This window comes from Ostrinia furnacalis, unplaced genomic scaffold (assembly GCF_004193835.3).
Source record: "Ostrinia furnacalis isolate ACB-3 unplaced genomic scaffold, ASM419383v2 OfSCF6932, whole genome shotgun sequence".
Classification (NCBI taxonomy): domain Eukaryota; kingdom Metazoa; phylum Arthropoda; class Insecta; order Lepidoptera; family Crambidae; genus Ostrinia; species Ostrinia furnacalis.
The window spans coordinates 1,260,637-1,278,645 of NW_021137171.1; the positions used below are offsets into that span (position 1 = coordinate 1,260,637).

At 36.3% G+C, this 18,009-nt stretch overlaps 1 protein-coding gene across 1 annotated transcript; it reads right to left on the bottom strand.

Moving 5' to 3' along the window:
* Positions 1 to 15,983: 15,983 nt before the first annotated feature.
* On the bottom strand, positions 15,984 to 17,670 carry LOC114362959 (uncharacterized). The gene is made up of 2 exons (XM_028318551.1): positions 17,417 to 17,670; positions 15,984 to 16,414 (listed from the first exon to the last, which is right to left on the bottom strand). Exons 1-2 carry the CDS (start codon positions 17,625 to 17,627, stop codon positions 16,176 to 16,178), a joined length of 450 nt encoding a protein of 149 aa, XP_028174352.1. The 5' UTR covers positions 17,628 to 17,670; the 3' UTR covers positions 15,984 to 16,175.
* Positions 17,671 to 18,009: the final 339 nt, after the last annotated feature.

Here is an 18,009-nt window from a genome sequence, read left to right on the forward strand (position 1 = left end):
GGAGAACATATCAAGCTGACAGAGAGTTAAGAGCGGGATATAAATTCTAGACCAAAAGAAAACTATTATCATCGAGTAAAACACGTGTTTGCGAAATTAAACTTATATTTATTTATTTTTCAATTAAATATGATCACACACACAAGATTTTTTTAAGACAAGTCCATTATTAAGAGTAAAAATCCGACTTCTTTACACGTCAAGAGCAATTTTATGCAGTTTTCATAATACTTATCAAATACTCGTATTTAATTCTTTCACAGAAGAATCAAGTTTCTTACGTCCACTTCGTGTGGTCCCATTATTTTAATGAGTACCTAAAATGAATGACGTAACGTAACTTTCACATATTTCCCCGCCTTAGTCATGTGATATAGCGGCGGCGGGTGATTGTGAATGAGGTTCGACTCCGTGATCCTTTCAAGACCTTCCATTGTTATTTTTGCTTTGCAATTACATGAAATTTTACTGGAACACACCCACTTCTTGGATTTCTTGCTGTGCTTCGAGAAGGTGTATCCGTTGACCATGACCAAGTTGCCGCCTTTTGGCGATTCGATTATATTGAATTCGCATCCTGATTGGTCATGGTCATCATCGTTGATCGGAGGCGGGTGGTTGTGTCGGAGGTCGTGCGACACGACCCTCTCCAGTCCTTCCACCTTCAGCTTGGCTGTGCACTTGTACTGGTATCTGTTGGAACAGACCCACATTCTCCCCGTCTTGCACTCTTTAGAAAAAGTGAATTTGTCGATCACTATCAAGTGACCGCCTTTGTTGGAGTCTATCACTTTAAACTCGATTCCTGGAAGAAAACGAATTTACGACTTAAATATTGGTCTGTTGGTGAGTCGTTCATTGATCAATCGATTGTTAGTGAACGGTTTCACAATCTTGCGCAAGAAAGTATGTGAAATAAATGACAATGATTAAGTAAAGGAAAAAAATCAAATTGAAATGTTATTTTATTTATTTAATTACCTATAAGTACAATTTGTAATGAAACTATTGCTGAATTTATACATAGTAAATTAGTAGGGTACGAAAGTTCATAGATAGACTTGTCTTCATAGAACAATAGCCGTAGACAACGCATCAAAGAGAGTTTTCGAGATCGTAATCGTTTCGCTTCATCCCTTATACAAACAGACTTATGACTTATATAATGTCACTTTAAGGATTCTAAGTTTGCAGGTCATTAAATAAGTCAACTTTGTGTACTTAGAATTTATTTATTTAAAACCTTTATGCACACACAAAAAAGCCGTACATAAAGGCGAACATAATGAAATGTGGCATTCTCTACCAGCATTTATCTACCTGCTACCTACTTTTATATATTTCCCTTCCAGAGTGACATAATATTTCGGTGGTGATTGTGAATGAGGTTCGCCTCCGTGATCCTTTCAAGATCTTCAATTTTCACGGAGGCTCTGCAGTAGAAAGATTTTACACTGGAGCACACCCATTTCTTGGAAGTTTTGCTGTACCTTGAGAAGGTATATCCGTTGACCATCACCAAGTGGCCGCCCTTTGCCGAATCGATTAATTTAAATTCACACCCTGAAAATATTACTCATTAGTTATTTTTGTACACATAATTATTATTATAACGTCTAAAAACAGAGTAAGCACATGAAACTAGAACACTGGCTTAGATTTTTTTTATCTTTATTTATTTATCCCATATATGCCCAGAGGCACGAAAACGACCCAATGGTACATGTTCTTTTGCGATGCCAATTAAAAAAAAACTGTACGACTGTTTTCTGTTTAAATGCCATAAATATAATCTTGAAAGAACTTCCTAGTCAAATATAACAGTTAATAAGTTCGTTTGCCTCCAGTTTTTTTCGAATTTGACATTGAACTTCACAATTTTTTTTGTTGTTGAAATTACTGCACCCAGTCTCACAAAACTGTAAGTATTCTTTTATCTATTCTGTTTTGAAAGATTATTGCGATTGAAATAATGAAATGAATAAATTTCCAAGGTAAATAAGTAAGAAGTGTTGTGAAAATATAAATATGTGCTTTGTTATTTGTTACAAAAGTTCTGTTGGTCGAAAACGACCGCATGGGCATATATGAGACCAGAATGTAGGTTTTCATAGTATAAATTATTTCAAATAAAAGTCGTGTTTTTTATATAATTAGTTTATAATTTCATCAAATTATAGCAAATAGTGTAAAATAATGATATTTGGTTAATTTAGGAACTTGTATAATTACACAGTTAGTACAATTTAGCCATGAAATACTGCAAAACACTTGTTTGTTTTTGCATACTGCACAATTTCTACGAATCTGACCGGTGAGGATCAAATGCTCAGCACACATACCACCTTTTAGTGGTATATTAGAGGGCATGGTGCGTGTTGAAGGTCCAGGCTGAGTTCGAGGAGATCCATTTGTTAGAAACAAAATTCTAGCAATTTACTTTCGAATCTCTAAAGTGACTACAGGTGCTCCAAGTAATCTCGCTATTATGGCAGAGTTATTGATGAGAAGGGAAAAACCGGTTTATGGTATTTTCACATGGTTGATTGATGTCACCGTCAACAATAACTCTGGAGTTTCGAAGGTCAATTGCTAGAAATTAGCTTCCAAAATATGGATCTCCTTGAACTCAGCCTGGACCTTCCACACGCCCAGTGCCGTCTAATATACCACTAAGTGTAAGACAGTATGGTGCTGAGCATTTGATCCTGACCGTAGATTCGTAGAAATTATGCAGTATGCAAAAACATTATTGTGAAGAAATGCAGCAAGTGCGGTGTAAATCTCAATGAAAAATGTTTTACAGCCTAAATTGTACTAACTGTAATATTATTCAAGTTCCTAAATAAACCAAATATGATTATTATACACTATTTGCTATAATCTGTTCAAATTTGTGAACTAATTCTATGATGAATACGATAATTATTTAAAAATACATTATACCACGAACATCTATATTCTAGTCTCATATATGCCCAGGCGGTCGTTTTCGACCAACTGAAAAAAAAATAGTTCCAAGTACTGAAATCCAAAAACTCATTGTGGTTCATGATTAGGGGCCTATATAGAGTAAATATACCAAATTACATAAAAATCTGGGACCTAAATAGTTCTGGGCATATATGGGTTATAGAGGGTTTTGTAAATTACTGGCTTAGTTTTTGTCATAAGATCTTACACTTGATAATGTCTAATAGAATGAAAATGTAGTTATGTAAGATGACATTTGCCTCGCTTTGGACGAAGCGCTTGTTTGAAGAAGATCCAACTACTTAGGCTTTATTAATCGAAGTTTTTATATAACGCACCAAGGAGTAACAGAAGTTCTCTCGTAATTTTTATCGATTTTAGAACTAAGAAAAGTATTTTTATTTCTCTCCGTACTCGGTCGATTCGACTGGAGGTTCGATTTAGAAATAATTGACCTAGACTTATGCATAATTGTCACTTTGCCAAACTTGCAGCTCATTAAATGAATAAACTTCGTGTAATCGCAATTTTTATTTAGAATTGGTCATACTTTTACATATTTCCCCTGAGAAGTGAAATGGTAGTTCGGGGGTGGGTGACTGTGAATGAGGTGAGCCTCCGTGATTATTTCTAGACCTTCCATTTTTAAGAAGGCTTTACAAGAGGAAGATTTAATACTGGAGCACACCCATCTCTTGGTATGTTTGCCGTTCTTCGAGAAGGTATATCCGTTGACCATGACCAAGTAGCCGCCCCTTGACGAATCTATTACTTGAAATTCACACCCTGAAAATACAGAACTAATTAGGTAAGTAACTCTCTCTAAGTAAGAAAACTCTGTCTGTTTCTTATTTGGTTAAACATGCCTACATCGCTTCACCAGTTTGATGTATTGTATTGTTAAAATGAAACTTAGGAGGACATAAAAGAAAGAAAAAGAAAGAAAATAATTTTATTTTGGCAACAAAAGACATATACCTACACAAAAAAATGAAACAAAGTTGCCAAAAAAGGTCACTCAGTAACATCTTGACAGTGTAACACCGTAGTGTAACTGCCAAAACACTGATTTTCAGTGGGTGTGCCTTTTATGCAGGGTTATACAACAAAAAGAATCCACGCAGACTATGCGAGTTAAAAGTAGATTAAGTCCATTTTTACGAGAAAAATTGACTTACTCACACGTCAAGTGTATTTTTATTAAGTTTTCGTACGGATTAATTTGAATACTAAACAAAAATCCTATTTTTTAAAGTACCTTTAATGAATTAATAACTTTCACATTTATTTCCCCTCCCGAGTGACGTGATATTTCGGCGGCGGGTGATTGTGAATGAGGTTCGACTCCGTGATCCTCTCAAGACCTTCCATTTTAATTTTTGCATTGCAACTGGAGTTTTTTATACTGGAGCACACCCACTTCTTAAATTTCTTGCAGTGTTTCGAGAAGGTGTACCCGTTGACCATGACCAAGTTGCCGCCTTTTGGCGAATCGATTAATTTGAATTCACATCCTGATTGGTCATCAGCGTTGATTGGAGGCGGGTGGTTGTGTCGGAGGTCGTGCGACACGACCCTCTCCAGTCCTTCCACCTTCAGCTTGGCTGTGCACTTGAACTGGCGTCTGCTAGGGCAGCCCCAATAACTCCCCGTCTTGCACACTTCTGAAAAAGTGAATTTGTCGATCACTATCAAGTGACCGCCTTTTTTGGAGTCTATCACTTTAAACTCGATTCCTGAAAGAAAACTAATTTTGATTTATAAATATAGGTGTAACAGAATCTCATGGCAAATGGGGAAATAAACTTTGTTGAGTGAAATACTGGTGAAATTGGATTAAACGATCTTGATACTGTTTAATTTTTTGTAATATTGTTTATGAACATGAAGTACGAATATACATTTTAGGTATGTGTATGAAGAATGTTGTTATACATAGGGTTATTAACATAGTAAAATGTCTTGAAAAATAAGTACATCGTATATTACTTTATGTTACTTATTTTATTATGTATCATATTGATATCCATTGAAGGAGAACTGAAGAACCTCTTTATTTTACTAGAGCCAAATGTTCTTAAATTAATTCTAGTTACTTAAACTTTAACGTATTTCCCTTCAGCGGTGATGATGAACTTTGGAGGCGGATGGTTGTGCCGATGGTCGTACAACACTACTCTCTCGAGTCCGTCCATCTTCAGCTTGGCATCACACTTGTACTGGTATCTGTTGGAACATACCCAAGTTCTACCGATTTTGCACGATTTAGAAAAAGTGAAATTATCTATCATTATCAAGTGACCGCCTTTGTTGGAGTTTATCACTTTGAACTCGATTCCTGAAAGAAAACCAAATAGCATAAAAATACCTAAAATCATTTTTTAGCGCAAGTAAGTAAAATTTTAGTTACTAAGACTCGATCTCTACCGAGGCGGAGCGCAGAGCGGACAAGAGCCGGGCAGTCAAATTTTTCTATAATACACCGTGTTACTTTGCATTCTTGCCATATTCACAGAGATAAAAGTAGGGGCCAATACCTATTATTTAAGATAAACAAGAGACTCCCATAAAGAAAGTACACTGAGTTTTTAGTAAATTTGGTTTTGCAGTACAAATTGGAATAAACCTATTTTGTCTCGCACTTTCTACAGGTGCAAGTGGAATAAACCTAGTGGGCGTGGCCTAGTTCTTATTAATCTGTGATGTTTTATGGCTCTGAGTACCAGCCTTTTTATCCAGTCATAATAATTATTTTAAAATACTCTTCAGTTGATTTTAGATTTTCCTTTCTACTCTCAGTTTCTACTTTGAGGGCTTAGGACCGTCAAAAATACGTAATAATTATTAGGCTTTTAATTAATTTATAACATTGTTCCCTATTTTTACAAATTAATAAATTAAGTATGAAATGAAATCACCTTATTCACAATTAATTATTTATTTATGAGTTCCTACTTACAAAGTTTACGTACTGCGAAGCAAGTGTTCAAAGTGTCCTCCGTTCTGATGAAGGCAGGCACAGTCTATCACGGCGAAGCGTAGGTATTTTGCTTTAGTTTTCGCAACACATAAACGTTTTGTCTCACAGTTTCGCTGAAGCAATCCTTTCACGTAACACGTTTACACTTTTTATCTCTTCTGCGCATACCAGGTCGTTTCAAGTCACTCCAAAAATAATAGTCCATTGGTGTTAGGTCCGAGGATCGTGGTGGCCAAGCTACTGGACCCCCTCGTCCAATCCACTGTTCACCAAACGTATTATTCGAGCACTTGACGTCCTTATTGTGGGGGAGCACCATCCTGCTGGTAGGTAGTAGAGCATTTTGTGTAACGCTAAGGGTACGTCATCAAGCATTTCGTTTAAGACGTCTTGCAGACACTCCAAGCACCATTTTGATTAAATTATTCGTTGTTCGAATACACTTCAGTCATTTTTGTATTATTTATAACGTGATTTGTGATTGATGGATTTCTCAGTTTTTTACAAAAGTGTCAAAAAGACATTTTAAAGACAATAGATTGCAATAGATATTTAAAAATACAATAAAAAGTAAAAAAGTCTCCATCGCCATCGCTAACAAGTGATGTGCATGCGTTACGATAGTTAGTGATGTGTTTAACAGATTGTCGATAAAATAAAATATTCAAAATTAAAAATAAAAATTTTCGGGCATTATTTTTTAACGGATTTGTGTTCAGTATCAGTAATATAGTTACCTCTGTAAATATGGCAAGAATGCAAAGTAACACCCTGTATAATTTGACAGCGACTGCGGCGGAGCGGAGATTTGTGGAGCGGAGAAGTGAAGTGGAAATAATCAAATCTGATCGGTTATTCAAAATACTTCTCTGCTGCGCTCCGCACCGTTCCGCCATGGTGGAAACCAGAGCCCCGATTACGGTAATTTTTAACGTCTCCAATCCAGACGCGCTTCATCGATTCTGCGATACGATTGGTCAAAACTGTTTTGACCAATAGTTAGTCAGCTGTTTTGACCAATCGTATCGCAGAATCGATGAAGCGCGCCTGGATTGGAAACGTTAAAAATTACCGTAATCGGGGTTCTGGCCTTAAGTGTAAGTGAAATAAAATGATGACTTTATATTAAAAATATTCCAAAATTTATTGATATTATTTATTACATTTCCGATAGTACAATCAGCGTCAAACAGTTCGTGACACCCAAAGTAGCCAAAAAGTTCGCAACACGTCTTGGTTACAGTTGGAATAAGGTTATATTGGCAACTTTTTGGCTACCCTGGGTGTCATGAACTACTACAAAAGAAATTAGTCTTAAGCCTATAAAATAAAATAATAAGGTACTTTCGCACACATATTGTCTTACAACAAATACAGACAATTCATCAAAGAGATTAGTAGAGTGAGTTCGCTAGAACTAAAATCAATTAAAAATAAGGAAAGTATTAAGTAAATAAAGGATAATTAAAGTCTAGAGAATAGTAGTAAATTAGACACGTAATACTTTAGAAATCCATTTAAAAACACAAATTAGGCTTTTTGTCTAACTGGCCAAAAAAAATAATCAAATTTTAATTTCAAAACACCAACTAACATGCAAAAATATCTGCTTTAAATACAGAAAAATTAGAGCTAAATAAAAGAAATTCCATGGAAGAAAAACATTTAAGAAATTCTAAGGTAAGTCCCGTTTTCCGTGACATGGTATGTTCGTGGTGGGTGGTTGTGGTCCAGATGAGCCCATTTTACTTTATTGTCCTCCAACTTCACTTTACTTTCGCACTTGTACTTGTAATTCCCGCAACACTTCCAGTTCTTGTATGTGTTGTTCGACCGTTTGAATGTGAACCCGTTGACCATCAGCAAATGGCCGCTTTTGGATGAGTTTATGAGTTTGAACTCTATTCCTGGAAAGAATAGAGTTGGGTATTGAATGTTAGCGGAATAATGAAATCCAGATCCGAGGAACCTACTCGTAACACAGTCAAGCATATTTAGATTACCACAGGGGGTTAACGGGACTATTAGTATATTTTATTTCGGTACAAATTACAAAATGCAAAATGTATTTTGTATTATTTTTTATTACAAACACATGGCATTACAACTTTTGTTTGGTTTTAGTACATAAAATTAGGCAAATAGAAAATAGAAAAATACAATTGACACTTAGTACCTACCTACGATTGTTACAAATTGTTGGGGAATTCCTCTCTTTAAGTTTAAGTAACCTGTATTGAGAGGAATCCACTCTTTCGTCACATCCATAGATGTTCTAAACTTACATTAACAAAATAAAAAGGTTTACATTACCGAAGTTCGGGATAACACAAACACATAAATATCTAAACACTTTACGAAACACTACCACCCACTTCATCACATCCAATAATAAAATTAAAAGCGATAAAATAGGTAGCAATGCTATTATGGACAAAAACACATTCGACAATTTTAAACATGATAATATTACCATGCACGAAACATTTCTATTTTACAACAACTAATTAAGGACAAATGAAATTAAATCCTCACATAACGTCCATCTTTGGACACGTGATACTTCGGCGGCGGGTGATTGTGTTCCAAGCTATATGGGATGACGTCATCATTTTGTGACAGTCGGATCTTTGCTGTGCAGTTAGAGGCGTATCTATTAGAACACACCCAACTTTTAGTCCTGCAAACCTTCGAAAATGTAAACCCATCGATCATTATGAGGTAGCCACCTTTGTTGGAGTTTATATATTTGAACTGGATGCCTGAAAATAAGTAATTATGTTAGTATTTAAATTACTTGCTAAATATTAATACCACAACAGAATGTCCCAGTTATTCATCATCATTGAAATGTATTTATTCTATTTAGAACATTACTTTTAAGATTTTTCTTAACCTTGAATATCTTGGGAGAAATTGAACAGCCTACCTACAGAATCAACCATGACCTACCAATATGTTAGAAAGGTTTTAATAAATAAAAGATATTAAATTAAAAACTGCCTCATTCGTGTATTTCATTGAAACATTTCAGGCATAAAGCTTTTTTACACTTGTTACATTCAGTAATAACTTTTTTCACTTTCTTATCCGTTTCCCGACTCGTTAGGTATTTTCTAAATTTTCTGTAGCATCCAGTGCATCTCCTCTTTGTAGCTCCTTTTCTGAGAAAGTGGATGTTTCTAAGGGTTGATACTTGAAACAACGAAAAAATTACAGTTAGTCAATATTTATTCTCTTTTAAGGACGAAGCTTTTCAACCCGGAAACGGATCGTAACCGTATTAGCTCGAGGCGGTCAGTATTCTTTGTATGAAACACCGTAAACTTACCGTATCGTAACATAAACGCCTAGCCTCGCGGTTGACAGCGCGGCTAAAGGCGATTGGGTGTTGATCCCTTTCCGGGTAGAAAAGTGTGCTTTACCTTTAGAATCCCCGCAGACTAAAGAAAGACTTTTTATCGGACGATAGCTGGGCTGTTAGTTAATCAGTATGAGAAAGTATAGTAATGCGTACATTACATCGATTGGGTATCGGCCGATTTCCCATACAAATAAGACCTATCTGTCGACAAAAAGTTTATAGTCTGCGAGTATTTTTAAGGCATTGGTGCTTCCATTCGCATTGCAAGGGGCAAAAATTAGTATAATAGAAACCGTTACTAACTTATTGATTAAAATAAATTCAACAGGTTTTTTGTTAGCGCTTCCAGCCTACTGATGAATACTAAAGTAGGTAAAATAAGATGGCATCGGAAGTAGAAATGTATTAGTAGGCATTTTATTCTACGTGTAAGTTGGTATATGACTGATGAGTTAACTGAAATTGAAGCCGCAAAAGCTGTGCCATGAGATCTAAATTTAGGAATCAGTAATTAATACATAATGTTATAGGTACAGCAAAGGCAGGTTTTGACCGCAACCACACATAATGTACCGTGTAGATGCAGCCTTTAGGTACATACCAGCCCAGTGAATGCCTCGATTGGGTTCAAGTTGTCAGCAGGCTTTGAGTTCCATTCCCTAACAGTAACAGTAAATTCATTTTAAACTTTCGAGTTGCAGAATTTAATTAATTTATACAGATTTTTACGATACTGAAATTAATATCAATATTAAATAGTATCGCGTTACAACCTATTTAAATTAATTAAACAGTAAATTAGCAGATCGTATTGTAAAGGCAGGTGTACCTACCTGTGCTAGTCGTTATTAGTCTAACTAAATCCCCAGACTAAATCGAAATAGCACAAGTAGGGGGAGACTGGGTACGATTGTAACAGGGTACGGTTGTAACGACTCGACTCGGTGAAGGGTACAAAGGGAAGGGCATGCAAGTGTCAAGACTAGTGAGTCGACTTTACATTGCATTTACATTTGTTACATTTCGATCATTGTGACACTGTGTCAATCGCCTAAGTATTATGACGACTCCTAAACTATGACAAAGATGTCATAACTGGCAACACAGAAAGAAAAAGGTCCTTACCTTGAACTGTCCTTCAAAAAAAGCCCAAGTAATAGGGCCCAATGTAAGCCCTAGCAAACAAAAAAACAATACATTAGGTTGAAAATTATATTTTTTATGCAATGCTAAAATACCATGCATCAGCAAAATTTGTATAGCTGTCTAAAGTAAAAAAAGTGTAGGATTTTATAATTAATTATAACCATTATTTAATATTATGTATTTATAATAGGCATATACATATATAACAACAACGCAGGCCGCTACCTACCGGGCAAAGCATGGAAAGCATTGGGGGAGGCCTATGTTCAGCAGTGGACGTCCTATGGCTGAGATGATGATGATGATGATGATGATGAACAACAAGTTTTTTCATGAAAATGCTAAATCAGGAATCTGACAGTTTTGACTTTGACTTTGACAAACAAATATTTGTATACAGTACCTACCTATTCAGTTACATATTACATGCCGAATGGCATTAAGTTCGCCATATGTACTGGGAATTATGTGCATTATACGTTTTAAGTAAATATGATGCATAAAATATTATTAAACTTATCCTCTGCTAGCAGTAAATAAAATGTCATATCTATTAGATAGGTACAGCAAAGTTAGTATAACAATTTATCTATACACAGCAAGTAACAATCATATAAATATTATCTAAGAAAGTAAACAATTAAATTAAGAAACTACCCATTACTTAGTTCTGGGTTAACTTTGACTTTGAAAACACTTCTCTCCTCCGCCTTGCCTTGGTGGAAACCGGGAAATCCTACTATCCTACCAATATTATAAATGCGAAAGTTTGGATGCCTGGATGTCTGGATGTTTGTTACTCTTTCACGCAAAAACTACTGAACGGATTTTGTCGAAACTTTACAGTATTATTGTTTGTAACCCAGATTAACATATAGGCTATAATTTATGCCGATCTGTGACACTAAATTTCACGCAACAGCTAGTTGTAGTATAAAATATCTGCCTGACCATAAGTATCCGCTTGTAATATAAGATTTTAAACTTTCGCGTTCCATTTTAACTAAAATAGAGAAATCAAGCCCGCACGAACGGATGACGCGCGCTAAGGGCAACCAGTCTGTTCGTGACCACGGCGGCAGCATAGCAGCCGAACCGTCAAGCCGTAAGTTAAGTTTACTTAATTTAGAAAATCTTTCAAATGCAGTTCTTTCTTTTCAAAAATAAAGGAATGTTTTCTTTGAGTAAAATTTCTTATATAAAATATTAAGAGTACTTTCCCTCCAGGTGGCATTACAAAATTCCACCCTGTATAATATAACTCATTACCCGACTGCGCCAGAAGGAGAGTTATTTTAAAAATGTCGCGTTGAGACCCGCGTTTCTCTTTAGGTACTCTGCGTTGGCCTTGGCACACAGGCACTATTAGATTAAATTTTTAAGTACGTTCCATCCTTGTAAGCGTGGTACCGGTCTGGTGGGTGGTTATGTTCAAGACTGAATGCTTGGATAATGCAGTCGTTTTGTATCTTCACTTTAGCTTCGCATTGGCGCCCTTTCTTCTTGGAACAGAACCATAATATGTTGGACGCGACCTTTTTGGAAAAAGTATACCCGTTAATCATGGCCAGCGTTATTGAACCACCTTTCACTTTTATCATTTTAAGTTCTATTTCTGAAAAAGAAACTGAAATTAGTTTTGTGTGCAACTGTAAAATTACTGCTTGTTTCCCCGGCGTTTGATATGATTCCATTTAGTGGTTATATCACAGGTTATACCTATCATGTTTTGATATAACTTTCATACGAACTTCCCGTTTGCATCGGGATCACTGGATCCCATAAAACTGTCCTTAGGGTAATTTGGGTCTTGGTATGGCTAGAAAACGCAATAAATAAATGTAGACTGGTATTACATACTTTCATATTTATTATATTTAAATAAATAGTTATATTAGATTACATTACAAATAATGTCTAGTCTTAATCAATTATTATGGTTATAAAATTTTACACAGTTAGTTGCAAATCTTAAATATTATAATGCTTTAAGGTTAAATAAAGCAAGCTTGTAGTACCTATTCCTAACATTCAAATCTAATCCTATGAATATATGACAAAGCTGCAATAGGTTTGCTGTGTTTCCATTATTCACGGACTTGTCACGGAATATTTTCTCGTAAAACTTGTCCGTCTCTTGTTAGGCTTTTGATGTGGAAAGTCGAACCACAGAATGATAATAAGTACTATGACAGAAAGTTATATTCGGAAAGGTATTTAAAAAAATTGGCCATGTGCGTGTTAAATTGGTTCCATAGTTGTCCGTCGTTACCACAATATATTTCAGAAGCTAGCAATTACTTCATCTAGTCACTTTTCAATTTTTTTCTAAGGATTTTTTTTTTTTTTTTTTATGCATAACAAGGCAGGTATTTGACCACAATCGCACCTGATGTTAAGTGGGATGCGGTCTAGGATGGTACATATGAAGGAATTTTTAAGAAAATTTATGATACATGAGTTAAACGACTATTACTTACTCTTAAACTAAATAATCTATCTTAACCGTTATAGTTTTCCTTAAAAGTTCATTAAAAGCACTGTTATCATGATTTTTTCCAGATTTTTCAAGCTAACAATTTAGTATGTAGAGGGGGGGACGCCCTACTCGAAGAAAAATTGGCACTTTAAACTTTAATATTTTGTAAACGAATCATTAAATCTAAAAATTGTTTTGGAAACCCCTAAGTCATTTTAAAAGACCTATCCAACGATACCCCCCAAGAGGGAATGAATATGAAAAAAAAATCATCCCCACTTTATACAGGGTGGCCAGGGAGTTGACGTTCAAAGCTAAAATTTAGATTCCTTACATCAAGGTGTCTAATCACCCCCATGTACCTATGTTCTACGATTTTGCTTAGTTTAGGAGAGAGAGTTAATTTTGTGATTTTTGAAATTTTATGATCGGTACTTCGCCTATGCGATAGGGTCGACAAGGGTTACAAGAAGCTACTGTGTCGCTATCTAGCGCACCACATGCGTATGTTTTCTTATTTCCATATTGAATATTATTTTTACAATGGTTGAAGAATACACGCGCTTACGTCACTACACCCAGGAGAGTACGCTGTGCGTATAATAATAAATACACTTTATTGCACACCAAAGATAAGAACAGAAAGAAAAGGAACACACAAGGTACAACTAGGCGGTCTTATCGCTATGAAGAAGCGATCTCTTCCAGACAACCTATGGAGAGGACAGTTACTTAAAACAAATATGAAGGGGAAGGCGGTGTCGACACTAATGAAATACGTATGTTGTTTTCGATGCATACTCGCGGAGATGAATAGTGTGCTTACCATGAGTTTACGTTAGGTGTGCTCGCTAGCGAAAAGTAAAAAATTACATTAAATGAATGACAAATTGTACAGCGCCCTTAGCGGCTACATTCAAGAACTAAAATCTTCATAGATTTCACAGTCACGAGTCTGGTTTGGTTTAAACTCAGATTTTTTAATGTACTTTCCTTCTTTCGTAATTTCATATTTGGGGGGTTCATGGTTATGGTCCAGAGACCATGGAGTAAGGCCGTCATGGTCCATCCTGAATTTAGCAGTACAGTTCCCTCTGGTTCTCTTAGAGCACAACCAGATCTTGCATCTTTTGTTCGGGTTGTGGAACGTGTAGCCATTTATCATGATCAGTTGCCTTCCCTTTGTTCCATAATTTAATAATGTGTACTTGATTCCTGAAAGTAATGTTTCATGTAGATAAGTTATGTAAACAATTGCAATGGTAATTTTTTGCCATAATCTCTTGGTGGAGCTTTAATATTTTAAATTTGTACTTTTTCTTACAAAAAATCTCCGTAGGGTAAGTAGTCCAGTAGAATTAGATTTTAAATCGGAAATAATTCCTACAAAAGATTTTATTGCTTTAATGGCTTCATTGGTTGCCCATTAAGACTCTCCTAGGTTTTCGACTTCGACGAAGTTGTGCTTAAGTGGTGGGGGCCCCCGAAAGGGGCGCTTTTTCGGTTTTCCGATTATATCGCGTAAAGGACTTACCCTATCAAAAAGTGGTCTTCCTGACGGTTGAAGGGCATTTAATTCTGCATTAAATAAGACCAAATTCATATGTTTTGGACAAACCGTTCTCGTGCAAATGTTCGGCAAAGTAGAAAATATGTGTATAATTAATGACCCTCTCCACGTCCAATAGCTCGTCACCCGTAGGCTCCCAAGCCTTGTAAAGGGTCGCCTTAACCAGCGTATCCCTGTCAAGGCTCACGAGTTGGATTCGCTTATCCCTGTTCGTTCCAGCCGTTCCTTAACTGCGGTTGCTGCACCTCTTCTTGTCACTCTCCTGAACGACTCTGTGTTACCTAATGTGGCTGCCCCTCTTCCTTGTACCCTCCTGTACGATTGCATTGCTTAGCCATATGCCTGGTCCAAGGTTCGACGCCACAAAATCAACTTCGTACGCGTGAAAATGGTTTAAATACTATTTTCCGTGGTTGCAACATTTTTCTTTACTGCTTCGCCTCTATTAGACGTAGAGTGATTGTACATATCCTATAGCCTTCCTCAATTTATGAGCTATTCAACACAAAAATAATTATTTCAATCAAACTAGCAACTCTTGAGATTAGCGCGTTCAAACAAACAAACAAAAAACTCTTCAGCGTTTTAATATGAACTTGTTGTTGTTGATTTTTGGCGTCGAACCTTAGACCAGGCATACGGCTAGGCAACGTAGTCGTGCAGGAGGATACAAGGAAGAGGAGCAGCCACAGTAGGTAACACAGAGTCGTTCAGGTGAGTGCCAGGAAGAGGTGCAGCAACCGCAGTTAAGGAACGGCTGGGACGAACAAGGATAGGCGCATCCAGCTCGTAAGCCTTGATAGGGTTACACTGGTTGAGGCGCTCCTTTTCAAGACTTGGAGGCCTGTGGGTAACGAGCCATTGGACGTGGAGAGGGTCATTAATTATACACATATTTTCTACTTTGCCGAACATTTGCACGAGAACGGTTTGTTCAAAACATATGAATTTGGTCTTATTTAATGCAGGATTAAATGCCCTTCAACCGTCAGGAAGACCACTTTTCGATAGGGTAAGTCCTTTACGCGGTATAACCGGAAAACCGAAAAAGCGCCCCTTTCGGGGGCCCCCACCACTTAAGCACAACTCCGTCGAAGTCGAAAACCTAGGAGAGTCTTTATGGGCAACTAATGAAGCCATTAAAGCACTAAAATCTTTAGTAGGTATTATTTCCGATTTAATTCATTTTTGTGTTTAATTCTACTGGCCTAAAGTATGTGTTTAACAAACAGGAGTGTATTTTTTATTTATTTATTTAGGCACAACAACAGATCACAAAAAACAAACATTACAAAAATGTAAGTCATATATTGCACTCCAGTTATCCAGTTATTGCAGTGGTTAATTTTCTTTGTTAGTATAAAGTATACGTACTAAAACCAAACAATTTGCTTAATTTATAAATACAAAATACTATTTAAAAATTGATAAGAAACAAACAAACAAAATTGTTTTTCTGTTTATGACTAGGAACTAGGAACTTAGTGTTCAGTTTGAACGTTTAAGGTCATAGCAGACTCTTATCAACTCGGAAAAGGATCGGAAAGGAACCGTATCGCCTTCCGCGAGCTATCATCGTCATTCGCGCGTTTCATATATAGAATACTGACCGCCTGGAGTTGATACGGTTACGATCTCTTTCGAGTTTGATAAGTGTTCTTCTTTAATTGAATTTAATGTACTGTCCTTCTTTAGTAATAAAATAATTCGGGGGCTCGTGGTTATGATACAGATAGTATGAAACTAGAAGGTCATGATCCATTTTGATCCTGGCGGGACAATCGCCTCTCCTTTTCCTGGAGCACACCCACACCTTGCTGTTTTTATTTATCTTGTTGAACGTGTAACCGTGGATCATGATCAATGGCCCGCTTTTTCCATGTATTAATTTGTACTCGATCCCTGAAAATAGTTATGTTTCTTGTAAGCAATAGCAGAAGTTTTAAATCTTGGGTTTTTTGATGTTCTCTTCACCGTAAGCTTTTTTTGTAGGAGAACCAGAGTGACTGACATAGCTCGCAGAATCGCTAAAATAAAGTGGCTGTGGGCGGGGCACATAGCTCGTAGAGCTGATGGCCACTGGGGCAGGAAAGTTCTTGAGTGGCGACCACGAGCTGGAAGACGTAGCATGGGCAGCCTCCCATAGGTGGACCGACGATCTGGTGAAGGTCGCGGGAGGTGCCTGGATGCGAGCGGTGCAGGACCGGTCTTTGTGGAAATCCTTGGGGGAGGCCTTTGTCCAGCAGTGGACGTCTTTCGGCTGAAACGAACGAACGAAGCTTTTTACATAGTATTTATGGAACAACACCTGTTGTTCCATAAATACTATGTAAAATGTCGTTCGATCCCATTACCCGTTGGTTTGCTATGGCGAATCTACTTCTAACACAAGCATATTATTTAGCTTAGGTGCAGGATTTAACGGGAATATTAGTAATTTATGTAGGCCACAATTACTTACTAAAAAACAAAATTGTGTTTCTGGTTATGAAGAGGAACTTGTGATAATTATATAGAAAAAAAAAACATTTTATTAAATAAATAATGACAAAAGTATCAATTATAATTGGTACCCATATTCAAAATTAATTAAAACAAGCAGCAAAAACATTGTTAGTTTAAACTCAATACATAAATAAGTACACATAAACTCAACAATCAAATATGAACACATAGTGATAGGTACAAATTTTTACAATAAATGTGTGTCGCACGCAGCAACACAAAAACGGCAATCGCTCAGCAATTTTTAGTGAAGTGATTTTCAGCAATAGCCTGAAGACAACAACCGCGAGACAGGCGTTCAAGTGACGGTTGTGGTGTAGTGTGCATAAACTAAATAAGAAAAACTAAGTAAAATACGAGTTTTTGGAACTAAATACGTCAAATATTATTTTGTAGTACTTTTGCTTAAACGTTTTGTTCGTCTTATAACGTACTGTCCTTCTTCCGTAATATGGAATTTTGGAGGCTCGTGGTTATGATCCAGACAACATGGGAAAAAGCGGCCACGGTCAATCTTGATCCTGGCAGAACAGTCTCCTCTGGTTTTCCTGGAGCACACCCAGACCTTGCTGTTTTTGTTCGTCTTATAGAAGGTATAATCATCTACCATGACCAGTTGCTTGCCTTTCCTACGGCTAATTATTTTGTACACCTTTCCTGAAAGTACATATTTCATGTAAGTAATAAATTCTGTAGTTAATTCTTGATGGAGCTTTCTTTGGTGGGATATTATTAAACAGCATTTATTAAAGTGGTTTACTTTATTTTCAAGTATTACAACTTGTAATTATACTTAAATCAGAGATTTTGCTTAATTTATAAATACAAACTTAGAATTATAAAGCCTAGATCTTTCATACAAACGCTTCATCAAAAGTGAGGCAAAAAGCGATTTTTTCAAAAGTGAGAGAATTTTATCCACATTTATCGTAATAAAATGTTATTTAATAAAACATTTCATTAAAATAATAAAAGTTTCAAGTGGACAAGAA

Excerpts from the sequence above, each read along its gene's own strand:
- LOC114362959 (XM_028318551.1), bottom strand. The coding sequence starts at position 17,627 with ATGGTAGATGATTATACCTTCTATAAGACGAACAAAAACAGCAAGGTC. Across the intron at positions 16,415-17,416 it reads AACAAAACGTTTAAGCAAAA|GGATCGAGTACAAATTAATA; the intron begins GTACTACAAAAT and ends AACTATTTTCAG.